Source organism: Anneissia japonica, unplaced genomic scaffold (assembly GCF_011630105.1).
Source record: "Anneissia japonica isolate Jap-2015-1 unplaced genomic scaffold, ASM1163010v1 scaffold288218_len27753_cov110, whole genome shotgun sequence".
NCBI lineage: Eukaryota > Metazoa > Echinodermata > Crinoidea > Comatulida > Comatulidae > Anneissia > Anneissia japonica.
The window spans coordinates 1-16,364 of record NW_022688361.1 but is presented as its reverse complement, the minus strand read 5'-3'; the positions used below and the strand labels follow the sequence as shown (position 1 = coordinate 16,364).

The 16,364-nt window shown below is 34.9% G+C and overlaps 1 protein-coding gene across 1 annotated transcript; it reads left to right on the top strand.

Moving 5' to 3' along the window:
• The first annotated feature begins 3,273 nt into the window (after nt 1-3,273).
• Nucleotides 3,274-15,825, top strand: LOC117121622. The gene is made up of 5 exons (XM_033266861.1): nt 3,274-3,397; nt 7,861-8,396; nt 13,816-13,831; nt 15,254-15,314; nt 15,492-15,825. Exons 1-5 carry the CDS (start codon nt 3,274-3,276, stop codon nt 15,823-15,825), a joined length of 1,071 nt encoding a protein of 356 aa, XP_033122752.1.
• Nucleotides 15,826-16,364: the final 539 nt, after the last annotated feature.

Below are 16,364 nucleotides of genomic sequence, written 5' to 3'. Positions count from 1 at the left end.
CGGATTGTCTGATTGGTTACATTTACTTGCGTGAAGTCAAGCGTTCAATGCATGTATGTAAGGTTTCGTACATAATGCCTTTTCTCAGAGTATTTATAGTGAAATTTGCAGATAATGCCCAATTTTAAAATAAAATTTCATATTTCCAGACATATTTTTGGAAATTTGATAAAATAGGGTGATATATTAGACATTCAGGAGTCACATAAGCTAAAAATCTCAATTTTGAAAAAAAAATGTACTTAATGCATTTTCTCAGAGCAGGGCAGTATAGCTGGCACTACCATCGCAGCGTAGTTCACTGGTCGAAGACCATTTAGCCATCAGGCCCATAATGAAAACGCCGTTGTCTTTTTTTAGGCCGTTAAGATGTGTATAAGAGACAGGTATGGATATGATTCTAATGTACTAAAGTAAAACATGAGTTACGTAATTTTTAAGATACCTTACAATATTTATGGTAAATTTACAAAATATGGTGAGTTTAGGTGATTTTTTAACTACTTGACCGTGATTTTATTTTTAAGGTTGGTGGGGGCGGGGGTTTCCTCAAAAACTTTGATGACCCCATAATCATCTTAACCATTCGTCATTTGTGAACCATATTAAGTAGGCATAAACTTTAGGTCAACGTTCAATGTCATGTATCTTAATTTTCTGTGCGCACGTCATAACGTGCGCGTACGCATGCGTCAAAATTAATATATGCTTAGAAATCATGCCTATTTTTAATCAGTTATAGCTCCTTAAGACCCCTAATTTATATATATATATATATATTCTGAAAGCACATGAGTTGTAGATATGATTTTATGGATCATTATGGCTGATCGGACACTGTGACGTCATTATATTGCCATCTGAATTAAGAAAAAAATGAATTTTTATTTATGACGTTATTTTTATAATCGTTTGAACGTATCTCACTCATTCTTGATTGATCGTCTCCCACCTGTGAGTATGGTATAGCTGAGACAATTCTCTTACGGAAGTGTCATTTCATTTTTCATTTTGACGACGTTATCATGGTAAAATGAATTAATTTTTGGACCCCTCTCATCTATTTTTATTGAAATTTGTGCAACAACAGAGGGCGGCAGACTATATTTCGACGCTATAAGACTGATTTAACATAGTTCATATGAAAGGAAAATTCGTGTCATTACCAACCTACATGCGTTTTTAAATTAAACATTAACAAAGTTCAATTTCTTGTACTATTACCGTCCTCGCGCACGTCGTGACGTGTGTGTTAAAATTTTAAAATTGTCAGTATCACTTTTCAGATAATTTAAAACATGTTTTAGGTCATTTTCAGCATTCCAAAACTTCCCATAATCTACACCCCACATGCTCATTTTCACACGCATAGTAATATACTGAAGCTAGAACTTACGCTTTCTTACATATCTTGGGTTCCTGACACTCTATTTATATCAGGAGTCAACATTTTTTTGCCATTACCGTGCGCACAGGCGTCAAAACCTGCGCGTACGTATGCGTAAGTTTTTTTAAATGCTGAAAATTACTCAATGCTCAGACTGACATTGAAGGTTCTTTAAAATTTTTAAAAAGTGATATTGAGAATTTTGAAATTTTAACGCACGCGCACATTTCGATGTATGTGTGGATGGTAATGGCACACGAAATTAAACATTTTCAAGTGTTTTTAAAACCGCCTGTTTGTTGGTAATGCCACACGAATTTTCTCTTCATATAACTTATATATCAGTCTGATAGGTTTGAAATACAGTCTGCCACCCTCTCTGTTCTATTGTGTTTACATCTTTTCAGAAAAAAAGATAAAAGGGCTCCAATAAATCATTCTTTTGGACCATGATGATGTGATCAAAATGAAAAATATAGGCCGCGCCCGGGACACTTCCAAAAGAGAATTGTCTCAGCTATAACATCCTCACAGGTGGGAGACGATCGATCAAGAATAAGAGAGAAACGTTCAAATGAGTTTCAAAATAATGACGTTCCTAATAAAATTCAGTTATTTTAAATTCAGATATGAAAGAGATTTGTCTCAGCTATAACATACTCAAAGTTGTTAGACGATAGACCAAGGATAAGCGAGATACGGTCAAATGCATATTTTAAAAAATGACGTAATCGATAAAATCAGTTTTGTTGAATTCAGATGGAAATATGATGACGTCACATTCTCCGATCAGCAATAATGATCTATAAAATCATATCTCATGTGCTTTCAGAATGTTAAATAAAAGTTTGGGGTCACCTTTCATCATAAGGAGCTATAACTGATTAAAAATACGCATAATTTTAAGAATACGGTATATAAATGTTGACGCATGCGTACGCTCACGTTAAGACGCGCGAATGGAAAACTGTGGTACCTGACATCCAACCTTGACCTGAAGTGTATGCCCATTAATTATGATTCAGAAATGGCGAATGGTTAAGATGATTATGGGGTCTTCTATGTTTTGAGAAAGAAAGATGAGGGGTTCTGAAAAAACATTTATTTTGACCATGATGACGTCATCAAAATGTAAGAAAAAGTCACATATATGAAAGAGAATTGTCTCAGCTATAACCTACTCAAAGTTGGGAGACGATTGAACAAGGATAAGCGGAATACGTTCAAATGCGTATTTTCAAAAATGACGTCATCGATAAAATCAGTTTTGTTGAATTCAGATGGCAGTACGATGACGTCACAATGTCCGATCAGCCATTATGATCTATAAAATCATATATTCAACTCATGTGCTTTCCGAATATGTAATAAAAATTGTGGGTCATCTTTCATCCTAAGGAGCTATAACTGATTAAAAATAGGCCTTACTTCAGCATATTTTCACTATGTATCAGCACAAATACGCGCAAAGATCCCTATGTTTGATGCGCACGTACGACATTCCTATTAGCCATAAGTTGACCGAAAAGAATGGAAATTTGTGAAAACAATTTCAGGAACCCAAAATATGTAAAAAAATAACGTAATTTCTAGCTTCCGTACGTGCTGCGCGGGTAAAAGTGTGCGCGCGTAGTGAAAAATTTCAAAAAATGCTCAAAATGGCCTGAAACGTGCTCTAATTTAGTCAGAAAGTGATTTCGAGCATTTTGAAAATTTGACGCACGCGTACGCGCGTGTTATGAAGCGCACCTGTAAAATTATGGTACATTACATTTAATATTAACCTGAGGTTAATGCTCACTTAATACGATTTCGAAATGGCAATTGGTTAGGTTGATATGATGGATAATGCAAAAACGCAAAATTGCGCGTAGCTGACGTCACGCATGACTGGTCACCTTGAAAACCTTACCGTAACTATTCCAGACGAAGCCAAAATGTTTGATGAAAGACCGTGTGATTTGCTCTTAGCAATTTTAAGATATCGTGCGAACAATAAATGTAGAGAAAGTGAGAATTAAAAAAAAGATGATGGCTAGACACTAAGGACGAATTTGGTGATCCGCCGCACTTTGACCCTCAGGAATTGCGCGCGGTGCAGATTGAAAAGTTTTAAAATGCTCAAAATGGCCTAAAATATATGCTCCAATTAGTTTTTTTTTTTAAAAGAGTAATTTTTGAGCATTTAAAAAGATTTACGTATACGTACGCGCACATCTTGACGCCTAAGCGCACGGTAATGACAATAAATGTTGACTCCTTATATAAATACAGTGTCAGGAACCCAAAATATGTAAGGAAACGTAAATTCTAGCTTCAGTATGTTACTATGCGTGTGGAAATGAGCATGTGGCGTGTAAATTATGGGAAGTTTTGGAATGCTGAAAATGACATGAAACATGCTTTAAATTATCTGAAAAGTGATATTGAAAATTTTAAAAGTTTAACGCACACGTCATGACGTGCGCTTGGACGGTAATGGTACAAGAAATTGAACCGTGTTAATGTTTAATTTAAAAACGCATGTAGGTTGGTAATGACACGAATTTTCCTTTCATATGAACTATGTTATATCACTTATTTCCTTACTTACTCAGCTATTGTCGATCCATTGCTGGATGAAGGCCTCAGCATGACTTTTTCAAAGTTTCCGATCTTGTGCAATGTTTGACCAATTACAGGTTTTCCAATATTGATCTATCTCGTCTCTATCTTTTCCTTGGTCTGCCCCCCCCCCACCTTTTTTTTTCTGGTAAGGTGTCCACTCAATGATTAAAGCACTCCATCTGTTATTGTTGTGTCGTGAGATGTGTCCTGCCCAGTTCCATTTCCTTTTCTTAATCGTTGTGATTAAATTGTTGACTCTTGTCTGGTCTCTAATCCAATTAAGTGTTTTCTGTCTTTAAGTGTGATGCTCAACACACTTCTTTCCATCTTGAATTGTGTCACTGCAAGTTTGTGCTGAAGGTTTTTTGTGATGGCCCACGTTTCACTGCCATATGGCTGGGATAATTATTAAATGACTTTTGGAAGTCTACAATGACTATCTATAATTCTAAACTGAATTCTTGAAATTTTTCTTGAAGCTGATTCATTGTATAGATGTGGTCTGTTGTGGATTAGCCCTGCCTAAATCCAGTCTGTTCTTTAGGTTGATTTTCATCTAGGATGGTTTCAAGCCTGGTGGTAAGAATTCTGCTGTACAGGTTTGTACAGGTTTGATAATAGACAGATGGGGCGATAGTTTGTCAGGTCTTCCTTATATCCCTTTTTTGTGTATCAGGATCATGTTTTCCTCTTTGCGAGTAAGCTGCCTGTGCCCAGTGATTTCCCAAATTTCATTTTATTGATAGCATGCCTGACTTCTCAGCTCGTTATTTTAGGTATTGATGATTTCTTATAATAATGTGGTTGTAGTGGTGAAATGTTGGTGTTGTATAGGTCTTTATAATATTCTTCGACTCTTTTTAGGATTTGGTCTTGGTCATGGATTGCTGACCCTCCATTGTTCTTTAGACAGTTAATCTTTTGTTCCTTTAGACATCTGTTATTATCAATAGTTAATTTAATTTCTGTAGTGTTGTACCTTCTAATATCTCTCTTAGTTTCTTCCTAATTGTCTTACATGCATTGTTTCTGCATATTTTGTTTCGCCAACTATTCCCACTGTTTTTCATCACTCTCCCTTTTTCCATTAGTTTTTTTTTGGTTTCTTCTGAGATTTTGGTCGATCTTGTGCTTTTACTTGTTTTTGCCTGTAACTTTTATAGCCAAGTCTTGTATTATTCTGGTAAATAATCATTAAAAAATGATGTCTGCTTTCCAGTCTAGTGTTGGTACATGAGGCTCTTTCTCTCAGATTTCAGTTTCTAAGCTTTCAAATCTGTTCGATAGTTCTATTTGAAATTTTCCATTTTTTTCCTTTAACTTTGTTAAATTTGCTTTTGGGTGTTTGCTCTTGATTAGTTGTTCTTGTGTTAAACTTTATTTTTGCCATAACTAATTTATGGTCGCTCCCGGTGTTCACCTTGTTAATAACTGTAACATCTTTTATGATTTTTGGTTTGTCTGCAAGGATCAGATCAATTTCATTTCAGGTTCTTACATTTGGGCTCCTCCATGTCCATTTTCGATGGTCCTTTTTTTTTCTTCTAAAGAATGTGTTCATGATTTTGAAGTTGGTCTCCCCTGTCGTTTCCTTTACCACCTACTACACCTCGATCATTATCTTCAATTTTACCTACTTTAGCGTTGAAGTCTCCGATTATAAGTGAGTAATGTTCCTTCTTGCCATTTAAAATTTCTGTTATGTTTTCATAATGCTGCTATATTTTTTCGTTGCTGTATGTTGATGTTGGTGCATAAGTCAGAATAATTTTCATGTTGTATCTTTTGTTGATCTTGATATTGAGAACAGCTAATCTGTGGTTTATTCCTTTTATTTGTAGAATATTTCTTGCCAAAATTTTATGGATTATAAATCCCACTCAAAGTTGACTAGTGTTTTGAACTATGTGGTAGAAAATATGTCCGCTATTTAGTTGCATTAGTATTTTGCCATGTCTCCTGACTTCACAAAGTTACATGATGCCCCATTTCATTTTGCTTTGAAATTAGTTTGTCCTCTGCAAGGAGGGCTCTTACGTTGTACGTTCCGAAATTTAGGTTCCATTGGTGGCCTGTTCTAACCCAGAGATTCTTAGCTCCCCTTGTATCATGAAAGCTAACACTCATACCCGCTCCGACCTTCTCACTTACAAACCTAAACTTTATACTGCACGCATCCCCATGATCTTTAATTTCAATCCTGACACTCACAAATTATCTGAAATATTGGTCAATCAAAGATGACATGGGGTCATTAGGAGAAAAAAAACCCCAAAATGATATGAAAAAGACTACTTCTCTGATAAATATCATAGCACAGTGTTGTCCTTTTGCACATAAATGCATTGGCATTGGCAGAGTCTATAAGGTGTTCATGGATTTAGGGTCAAAGGTCATTAAGTGGCAATTTTGTTTTCTGGCAACATTTTAAAACGCTACTAGTGCTAAACGGTTGTGCCTATTTCAACTAAACCTGGTCAGTATAACCGGTGACACCTCTAATACATGTGATGTTCACAGCTTAGGGTCACAAGTCACATAGGAGTCATTATGGTCAAAAATTAAAAAAAAATGAATAAAAGACTTCTTTTGTCACAAATAACATAGCACAGTCTTGTCCCGGGCACATACGCATTGGTATAATGTTATGGTCTTTATGGTGTTCATGGATTAAGGGTCAAAGTTCAGTAAAGGGTTATTCTTTTGTTTTTTTCTGGTAACATTTCAAAATGGTGATTAGGAACGAGACATTTCCCCGGTGACCCCAGTCTAAGATCAGGGGTCACCGGGGTCATTGGGGTCAAATTTTCAAAATAGCCCAATTGAGGTCAAATCTACCAGGAATGATCCTTATGACCTAAACATGAAAAAAAAAACTATTAGACCTATAAATCACAATTCATAGGTCAAAGATCAGTCTTCCATATTTTTTGATGTTGCTCAAATTCATTAAGTATGGTACTTATGACATTGTATATAATATGTTATAATATGCTCTTAATGTCAATTAAGGTCAAACGACAAAAGTTGCAGAGTTTATTATTATGCATAATCACAAGACGCATAATTTAAAATCAAAAATCCTATTAAGCTAAATTAGAGGTACAGCTAGTGCAAAAATAGTGAAGTACGATCATTTTTTTTGTAAACACACATAGGACCAACCTAATTTTCTTTCTAAATCTGCACCTGTACAGTATTTACAAATTGTAATTAATAATAACAATATAAATTATAGCCCTGGAACAGGTCTAGTTTTAAATTTAATTTAATTACTATTGTGATGAAAAGATAATACAACTAGCTCAATAAAGAAGATAGGTTGGCATAAACTGACATAGACCTGTGAGAATTTTATTTGTTGACATTTATATTTCCAGAAAAAGGTCTACCTACCTTCTTCGATGGGGATAGGCTTCCCTGGCGAGGGTGGCCATAGCCCACTTTACAACCATCGGTTGCAAAGATAAAAAAGCAACCTATAGTTATGACCTTTTATTTTATCTCTTCACATTTTGAAAATGTTTTGCCAATCAGAAAATGATTCTTAGACAATTCTGAACCAGTTTCTGAAGTCAAATGTTCTAGACATGAAAGTGCATAACAAATCTGTTTTAGTTACTAGGGTAAACGGCAAACGTTTTAAATTATACAGTCGGACGCGAAGGGCAACACAATATTTTTTTTGACTTATATAATTCTGACTACCTCAAGTATACATTTAGTTGTTTCTTTGATAATATTTAAGCACATAAAATAATGTAAGAAACAATTAAAAAAAATCGGATCTCATGTAATGTCGGCATGCAATATATAACTATGGCAGTCATTAAATTAATTTAACTGTATTGTTAATTTTTTTTTAGCATCTTCAGAGGTACTATCTTTTGAACAGTTGTTATTACTGGTTGCTGGAAAAGTCGATTTACCACTGCTGAAATTTGCCGTAAAGGATTTCATAAAGGACGACTTTAAGCTTAAAAACATAAAGTGTGGGAGAGACCTGTTAGGTGTATTACATAAAAGGGGCTTTATTCAGCCAGGTGATATGACAATGTTACATGGTGTATTAAGTTTCCTTAAGTATGAGGACTTGTGCATTAAAATGGAAGATCAGTTAACAGCAAGAACAACAGAGTTGACAGACTACAGAAAAATGCTGATTGAATTTGGCAGAACGCTGGATAAAAATGACTTAGAGGTGTTATCGTTTCTATACAAGCTCAGGACAAACGAACCTTCGAACTGGGATCTTCTTTGGGAACTCGAAAGTTTAAAAGTACTTGATAATAACACTGAAAACATGGCAGCTTTTAAATTAAGACTTGAGCGATGCAACTTGAGCGTGGTACTGACACGTATAATTGTTACTGGTAAGTTTACTTCTTTTCTCTACAAAACCGTTTGAAAATAAATATTCAATGTATGTCTCCTATATTACATAAGTATGCTATCACATATAGGTTATACCCTCTTGGACCATTCACATAAGGATCGTTAGGCATTATGGTTTTCAATCGAAAACTTTATAACACTCTGAATGGATCATATATAAAGTCAACCTCACGTCAAGTTCGTACAGTTAGTGTTTACAAACTACCATTTTCTGTGTTAAAAGAATCCTAATACAACAAGTATAAATTAATTCACAACTTTTATTAAACAGTTTTTAAAATCTTTTTTTTAATCATTATTATATTCATTGATTAATGTATTATAATTGCGATACCTCACATTTTATGAACCTACTACTTTCTGAATCTCAAGTTCAATTTTTTTTGTCTCAAAACAAATCTTGTTAAGGAATGCTACATCGATTAAACTAAAGGAACGTGACCTCAAATTTGGACCATAAATTCTAGTACCTTGTGTCAGCCCCGTCGTAGTTTAGAATTGTCCTTTTTACTCGGATGTAGTTTTTCACTTTTACACTTCACTCAAAATACCAAAGTTAAACTGTACTATGTTAAATAAAGACCAGATAATTATATGCGGATGTGTTGAGAAATGTCGAATGATTTTTTTTCTCTTTTGCAGGGTTAAAATCCCATTTATTAAATCCTCTGTTTTTAATTCTTTGTTTATTTTATCATAATGTACAATTAATACATCAACATACACTCGTAAATGATTCAGATCCACACAATAACATGCATGATGCATACATTCACGTATACAGGTCAACTTCCCTATTTCCTTTTTGTTTTGAAGTAACTTGTTTACAAACTATTACAATGAAAACCCGGCGTCCATATTGTAAATTAAAATATATGTATAAAATCACAGTTGAATTCTTAAGAAAAAGAACGTAATTTTTTTTTACCAACATTTTATAAACATGAATTCTTGCTAATGGAAGGTTGTACCTTTTATTTATAACAAAGCTCTCAGTTATAGGTCAGATTTGAATATAGAAAGGAGATGGGGTGTTTTCCATATCTGTTTCTACCGATTGAGTGCTTAGCAATAAAAAAGCAATCTATTAAGGTAGTTAAAACGTTTTTCGTTAGTCTATCTAAAAGGTACATCACTTATTCCAAATGTAATAAATAACCCACTATTTAACTATTCAATTTCTGTAATTTCATTTCAAATATGCTTTATTTGAGGGAAGTCATATAAAAAATGAAAAATAGTTTCAATTTCATTCATTTCCTTACATAGAATCAAGGGTAATTGTCAAATAAACTCATTTTATAGAGATCAATTATTAAAGGATAAATAATGTGTAAAGTTAGTACTATATACCCTGAAATCATTTTTTATTAGCGATAGGTTTTCTCATATAGCCTCCCATTTGCACTATGGTAGCTTTTCCGACCATTTTGTTTAATAAAAATTATTTTGATTAACTCACGTGTGTGTTTTGTTCTGATTTCCGTTATTTTAAGAGATTTGTTCATAAATTAAAAAAAAAAAAATATCCGGTGCAATGTTACAATGTTTAAAATTTTAACTTTAATATTTCTTAATTTTTTATTTGCTTTTGGTGGGAGAGCACTAATGACTTGATAGTATTCTGTTAACAGGTCTTGCTTCCTTTTACTAAAACACCTACAAAGAGTTTCAAATTTCTTTAAATTACCATTGTCATTAAATAAAACTTAAATAATATCACGGGAAATCCAATTATTAAAATACAAAGTAGATAATTTTATATAAATATTGTGAGGATATCTGCAAAGAATGACATTCTTCCTTCTTCAATTAGGTAATCTGACATTGGGAATTTCATTCCTTTGAAATTTTTACACTGTCTAATTTTTGCTGCGAGAATTTCTACTCCGATAACAAAAAGGAGGGCGCTTAGTGGTCAACCTTGGCGTACACCACGATTCACGTCAAAAAAATCCGATATCCATCCGTTATTGTTAATACAACTTTGTGACTTACACATTAGAGTTTTAAGGTCCCAAGTTAAAAACATGTTTGGCGTTCAAATGAAATTCAGTCAAATGCTTTACGATAGTCAATAAATATAGCTGCACTTTGAAGATTGTTTGCATTTGTCATATCAATTATATCATCAATTATTCTAATATTCTCTCAAATATACCTGCCTTTTACGAAACCCGTCTGGTCAAGGTGTATAATTGTTTTAATTATTTTTTGAATTCTTAAAGAGAGTGTTTTGCGGCTAGTTTATAATCCGTGTTTAATATGGGTATGGGTCTCCAATTATCTAACAACTTTGGATTTCCTTTTTCTTCATAAAGAAGAGTAAATATTCTTCTTTTTTGTGTAGGAAACATTTCTCCTTCAGTAATTGCCTCATTGAGTCTATTGACAACAAGGGTTTTAATTATATGACTAGAAGGATTTGTAAAATTCGGCTAGTAGTTCATTTATACCAGGACTTTACACCATCTAACATCTGATCTAAGGCATTTTTACATTCTGTATCTCAGCAAACGATCCTTCACACTCTTCTTGATCAACGATTGAAAGTCTAGGAAGGTGGATATTTAAAATAAATTCATTCAGATCGTACGACAAATCCGACGTTCCTATTTAAGTTGTTCTTAAACTATATAAATCCTTGTTGTATTTAACCTGCTCATCTAAAATTTCATTAACTTTTGTAATTTCTTTACCGTCATTATTTATGAGGCTATGAATGCAGTTTCTTTCGCTGTTAACTTTCTCGAGGCCGAGAACGTACTTTGTACATTTCTCCCCTTCATACAATTTTGATTTTGACCGTAGTCTTGCCCCCTTTGCAATTTCGTATTGTTTCAGAACCTTTTCTAATTCGTCATTATTCTCTGAAGGAGTATTATCTTTTGTAACCTTAACGTATAGGGATTCCATTTTTTCCAAGGTTTTTTAGCCGGTCTCCCTTTTTTGTGCTCTTAAAAACAAAGTTTCTATTTTGTTCGTGACGATATATCACTGCTTTTCATGCTTCCGCATTCTTTTACAATTTGTTCAATTCTCCTTCTCTAAAATATATTTCATTTAACATGCTTACGTTTTTCCAATAACCTTGATCTTTCATTATTTTTTTACAATCAGTCATAGCCTCACCTTAAGCATGGTCAGATTTTGGTAAGTGTAGAATGTTACACTCGTGTATAAAGCTGAAAAAATTATTAGGTTACGCTATTGTGAGTGGAAATACTACCGTCTAACTTACGATCAAACAGGACTAAGGAGATCAGAAGCAAACAAGACATTAGTTAGCATTTTTATTTCACAAACATAAAGGTGATTTACTTAATTTACCATTGTCATGATGTCATGGCGAAATTGCGTCAAATAACATTGGAGTTAGTAAACTTGTGGTATTACATTTAAATAGACCTAAGTCGAAATAGACAGACCTATCCGTGTCCAAGCTTTATAAATATTGTTTACTATATAACATTCAATTGCACTAACTATATTTTTTTGAAATTAGGAAAAACAGGAATCTATGTATCGTAGTATAAAGTTAATATTGAACGCTAGTGTATAAGGGTCTATATACAAAACGAACAAGATTTTTCACTAAAACTAATAATAAACCCCCGACGAACCATGAGAACCTAACACAAATAGTGAAACACCTTCAAGAGAAGGTGTTTCACTATTTGCATTACCTGAAATTAATGAAACGCATAAGAAACAATTGTTGTAGATAAATTAATTTGAAGGTATGAAGTCATTATCAGACCACTCAGAATGCATTGAAGTGCATTTCTAAGCACCCAAAAAAAAAAAAAAAATCTTCCGGTGAGGGCTCCGTTGACCCTCTAAATTTACTGTATCAGAACATCATGTCTGCTTCTTATCACAGAATCTTTCTGGTCCCCTGGCATCAATTCATGATGGGCTCTTCGTTCTCATTAGTCCTAATGTAATTGATCACTCTCAAAACTGTTCCACCGCCTATTTTAGAGCTGTTTAGAAAAGGACTTGGAAAAATAAGACGTATTGATGAAGTGTATTCACATAACGTCATTCAAATTGTGTACAAAATAGTTAAACAACTTTAAAGAATCAAAAAGTAACGTGCGTGTCGACATTAAAATTGCTTCTTAAATATATTTTCAAAAGAAATTTTCTAGAGCATAGCACCATGGTACATCTTTATTAAATACCTCAATGAAGAAAATAACCTTGAAGTAATTCAAAAGATACGAAGCTTTTTATGTCTTGTTTTGAAAAAAAAAATGTCAAATGTGTACGTTATTAACTGTTATAACAGTTGTAAATAGACACTCCTCAAACATCACATTGGCGACGAAGACATATGTGATATTTATAGAACCCACCCAGCAACTCCACTGACCTGTAAGTACGTTACAGCTAAGGTTTTTAGCTCAATTACTTTAACAAAACAGGTCCACCGTATCTGATAACATGGCTGTCTCCGACGGTACCATCTCCAACGTGACCTCGGCGGCGTTCACAATCCCAGCACCGCCCCCAACTTACATGAGGCTTAGAGAAACTTTCGAAAACGCTTTGAAAACTTTGAACTGGTGACAGGGGTCAATGGAAAAAACGATCCACAACGAGTTGCTACACTCATTTTTTTTCGTTGGCCAGCCAGACCTTGATGTATATAACAGTTTTGTTTAGGAAGAATCAGGAGATAAGTAAACATTGACAATGTAATCCAACAGTTTGAAACTCATTGCATTTGCAGGAGGAACATCATTTACGAACGATATGTATCCAATAGTAATCCCACAAAAAAGGCAAAAGCAGTGATGCCTAGGTAACAACCATACGCAACCTTTCTGACTCATGTGAATTTGGTGAGCTGAGGCCTAGCCTCATCCGCGACCGCATTGTCTTGCAAGGATATCGCAAACTGACACAAAACACTATGCAAGATCTGTGATCAGGAAACAAAATAAAGGTGCCACATACAACAAACATCTAGAAACCAACCAACCTATCAGAATATACCGGCAGTAAATCGTAAACAGGCCACACAACCTACAGTTGTGTGTTATCACTGTGGTGGAGATTATCCGCATCCCAAAGAGTGCCCAGCGTTTGGAAAAAAAGTCTGCACCTACTGCTAAAGGAAAACAACTTTGCAAGTCAATGTCGGACAAAAGCATGCAACCAAGAACGCACAAACGCATTCATAGACACTGCACTTAGCGATAGCAATTCGAGTGAAGAATACGCGTATATCATCAAAGCTAGCACCCCTGACTCACAAGAGAGCAACCACACGTTGAAATACTAATCAACAAAGACAAAATGAAACTAATGATATAATACTGGTGCGTCGGTAAACGTCATGAGTGAGGAACACTACAACAAATTGACAACGAAACCGCAATTACAGCACACTAACACAAATATCTTTGCATATGCAGGATTTTCGATGGAGAGGTGCGTTTTGCAACCGAAGTGGACCTTACGATGGGCGACTGCCTAGGGATCACCGCGAGGGTGAGGCGAATCTTCTGGAAGCTCTGACAAATTAGCATTTTGAGGGCCTTTTTTAATGGAATTCTAAAATCCATAATTTGTAACATCCTATTTAAATTTTCATTCATTTGAGTATTGTCTAGGGACCTACAGTAAAGCAGAAGAAATAGATGGTGGGGGTGAAGGGAGGAACTTGCACAGACAGATATGGTAAATACCACCTCAGCCCCACCATGGTTGGGGCTAAGGTAAGAAAATGTATGATTATGGCACTTCAAAATGGCCGGAAATGGCATTCTCAGCCAAACTTTAATTATGATTTTTGTTTTTTCTCCATTTCTTTTATAATTTTAGGGGCTCTTCCCCCCTTGAATCCACCACTGTGAAATTGTAATTTTTCATGTTGTTTACATTTGTAGGCTTACAAATTACATGGATCAACCTGCAATCACTGGAGCTGATAATTTCCAACAGATTTCGTAGCAAATTATTAAAAATCAACGGGTAGAAGAGCGGGCAAAAAGATGTAATGCATACTATAGCATTTCGCGATAATTAGGAACAACTTTACTGAAATAATAGGTTTTAAAAAGTGGACTTTTTGAAATTTGGTGGTCCAGGGGTAGAGGCCTAGAGGGGACTTGTGAGAAAAGCGACAAAGTAGCATTTTGAGGTTCTTACATAATAGATTTCTTAAACACATAATTCATGAATATTTCATTTACATTTTCATTAATTTTGGTGTTTTTGGGACCTGAAAAAGTAACGTTATTATATCCTGTACATCTGCAGGCCTATAGATAACATTCTTCATATTATATAGATCAATCTGCAATCACCGGAGACGATAAATGTTTAACAAATTTCATACCACATTATTAAAAATCAACGGTTAGATAAGCTGGCAAGTATACAATGCAACGCATGCTATAGCGTTTTGTGATAATTAGGAACGATTTCGATTTTTTAAAATCATAGGTTTTAAAAGTGGACCTTTTGGAATTTTGGGAGGTGCGTCCGCACCCTCTGCATCCCCCCAGCCTACGGGCCTAATATGGTGCTAAGAAAGGGCTTGATACACTTGGGAAAATCCATGTAATCATTTACTGTAATGGTATTCATACCACTAACACTTTCTACATTGTACGGTTTCAATTTTGTGAAGGAGTTTCTGTTGTGTTTCACGAGTGCCAAGAAACTCTACGTAATTGACATACATGTTGCGTTGAGTGTTGATGCAGACAAAACTGTTGAAGAATTCATATAAAGCTACAGTGATCGTTTTACCGGGCTAAGCAAACTTACAGATTCTAAGTGCAAACTTCACGTCGATAAAGACGTATTAACCAGTAACAAATCCACATAAACGAATACCGTTCCAAGTAAGAAAAAGGGTAGAAGCAGAACTAAAATGCTCCCAAGATTTGGATGTCATCGAAAGATGGTTGATAAGCAAACATCATGGGTTTCACTCATCACTGTTGTAAAAAGCCCAAAAAGTCAGACTCTGCATAGACATGAGAGCTCCAAAGAAAGCTATCCAGCGAGAGCGCCATGTCACGCCAACAACTGACGACATCACTGCTAACCTCAACGACGCAACAGTATTTTCAAAACTTGATCTAAAGAATAGGTATCATCAAATAGAGCTAGACGATTCATTCAGGTTCCTGACTGTACTTTCAACGCACGATGGTCTGTTCCAGTTTAGACGCTTTTACTTTGGGGTCAACAGTGCAGCGGAACAATTCCAAAATCTAATCCAGTCTGTGCTAGCTAGTCTTTTTGGTGTGATCAACCTATCAGATGACATCCTGGTGTATGGCATAAACTCAGTGGAACATAACGAAAATCTTAAGAACTTTTGTCAGAGGCTGAGGGAGAAGAACTTGACTCTGAACAAAAGAACATGCGAATTCAACAAAGATACTGTTGAGTTCTTTGGGCATGTGTAGTATAGCTGTTAATTATTGCTATACTTTACACTACTCAAATAATCGACCAGAAATTCAACGCTGCTATTTTTATACTTTCAAAGACCATGTACGTAAACACTGCCTAGGTATAGGGATATTGTAATTACAGTAATAGTCAATTACGATAGTTCACTCTGTATACACTTTCCTCTCGACCGACTACCAAGAGATTTTAGCCTACCCTAACCATGGAGGAATTAGTTTAGTTTCGAAACTAACTTCTACATGCCCTAAAAAGCAGCCAATACCACACCACTTTCGTGACTCGCAAGAAGAAGTGTCAAGCACGTATGCATTATTGACGTTATCAATTCACCTAAATGACCTTGTAACGTTGTATATTAGTTGTGACGATGTATAGTATTTGTTTTACTATACTGTAGCTGACTTCTGTACTACACGTCTTCTGGTTGTACTGTACTTGATTTAAACACAATTATCACACTTCTTGGCCATCAACTCCAGCAAACCAATGTACTTCAAACAATTCAGCCAACACAGATATACTGTAATTTCAA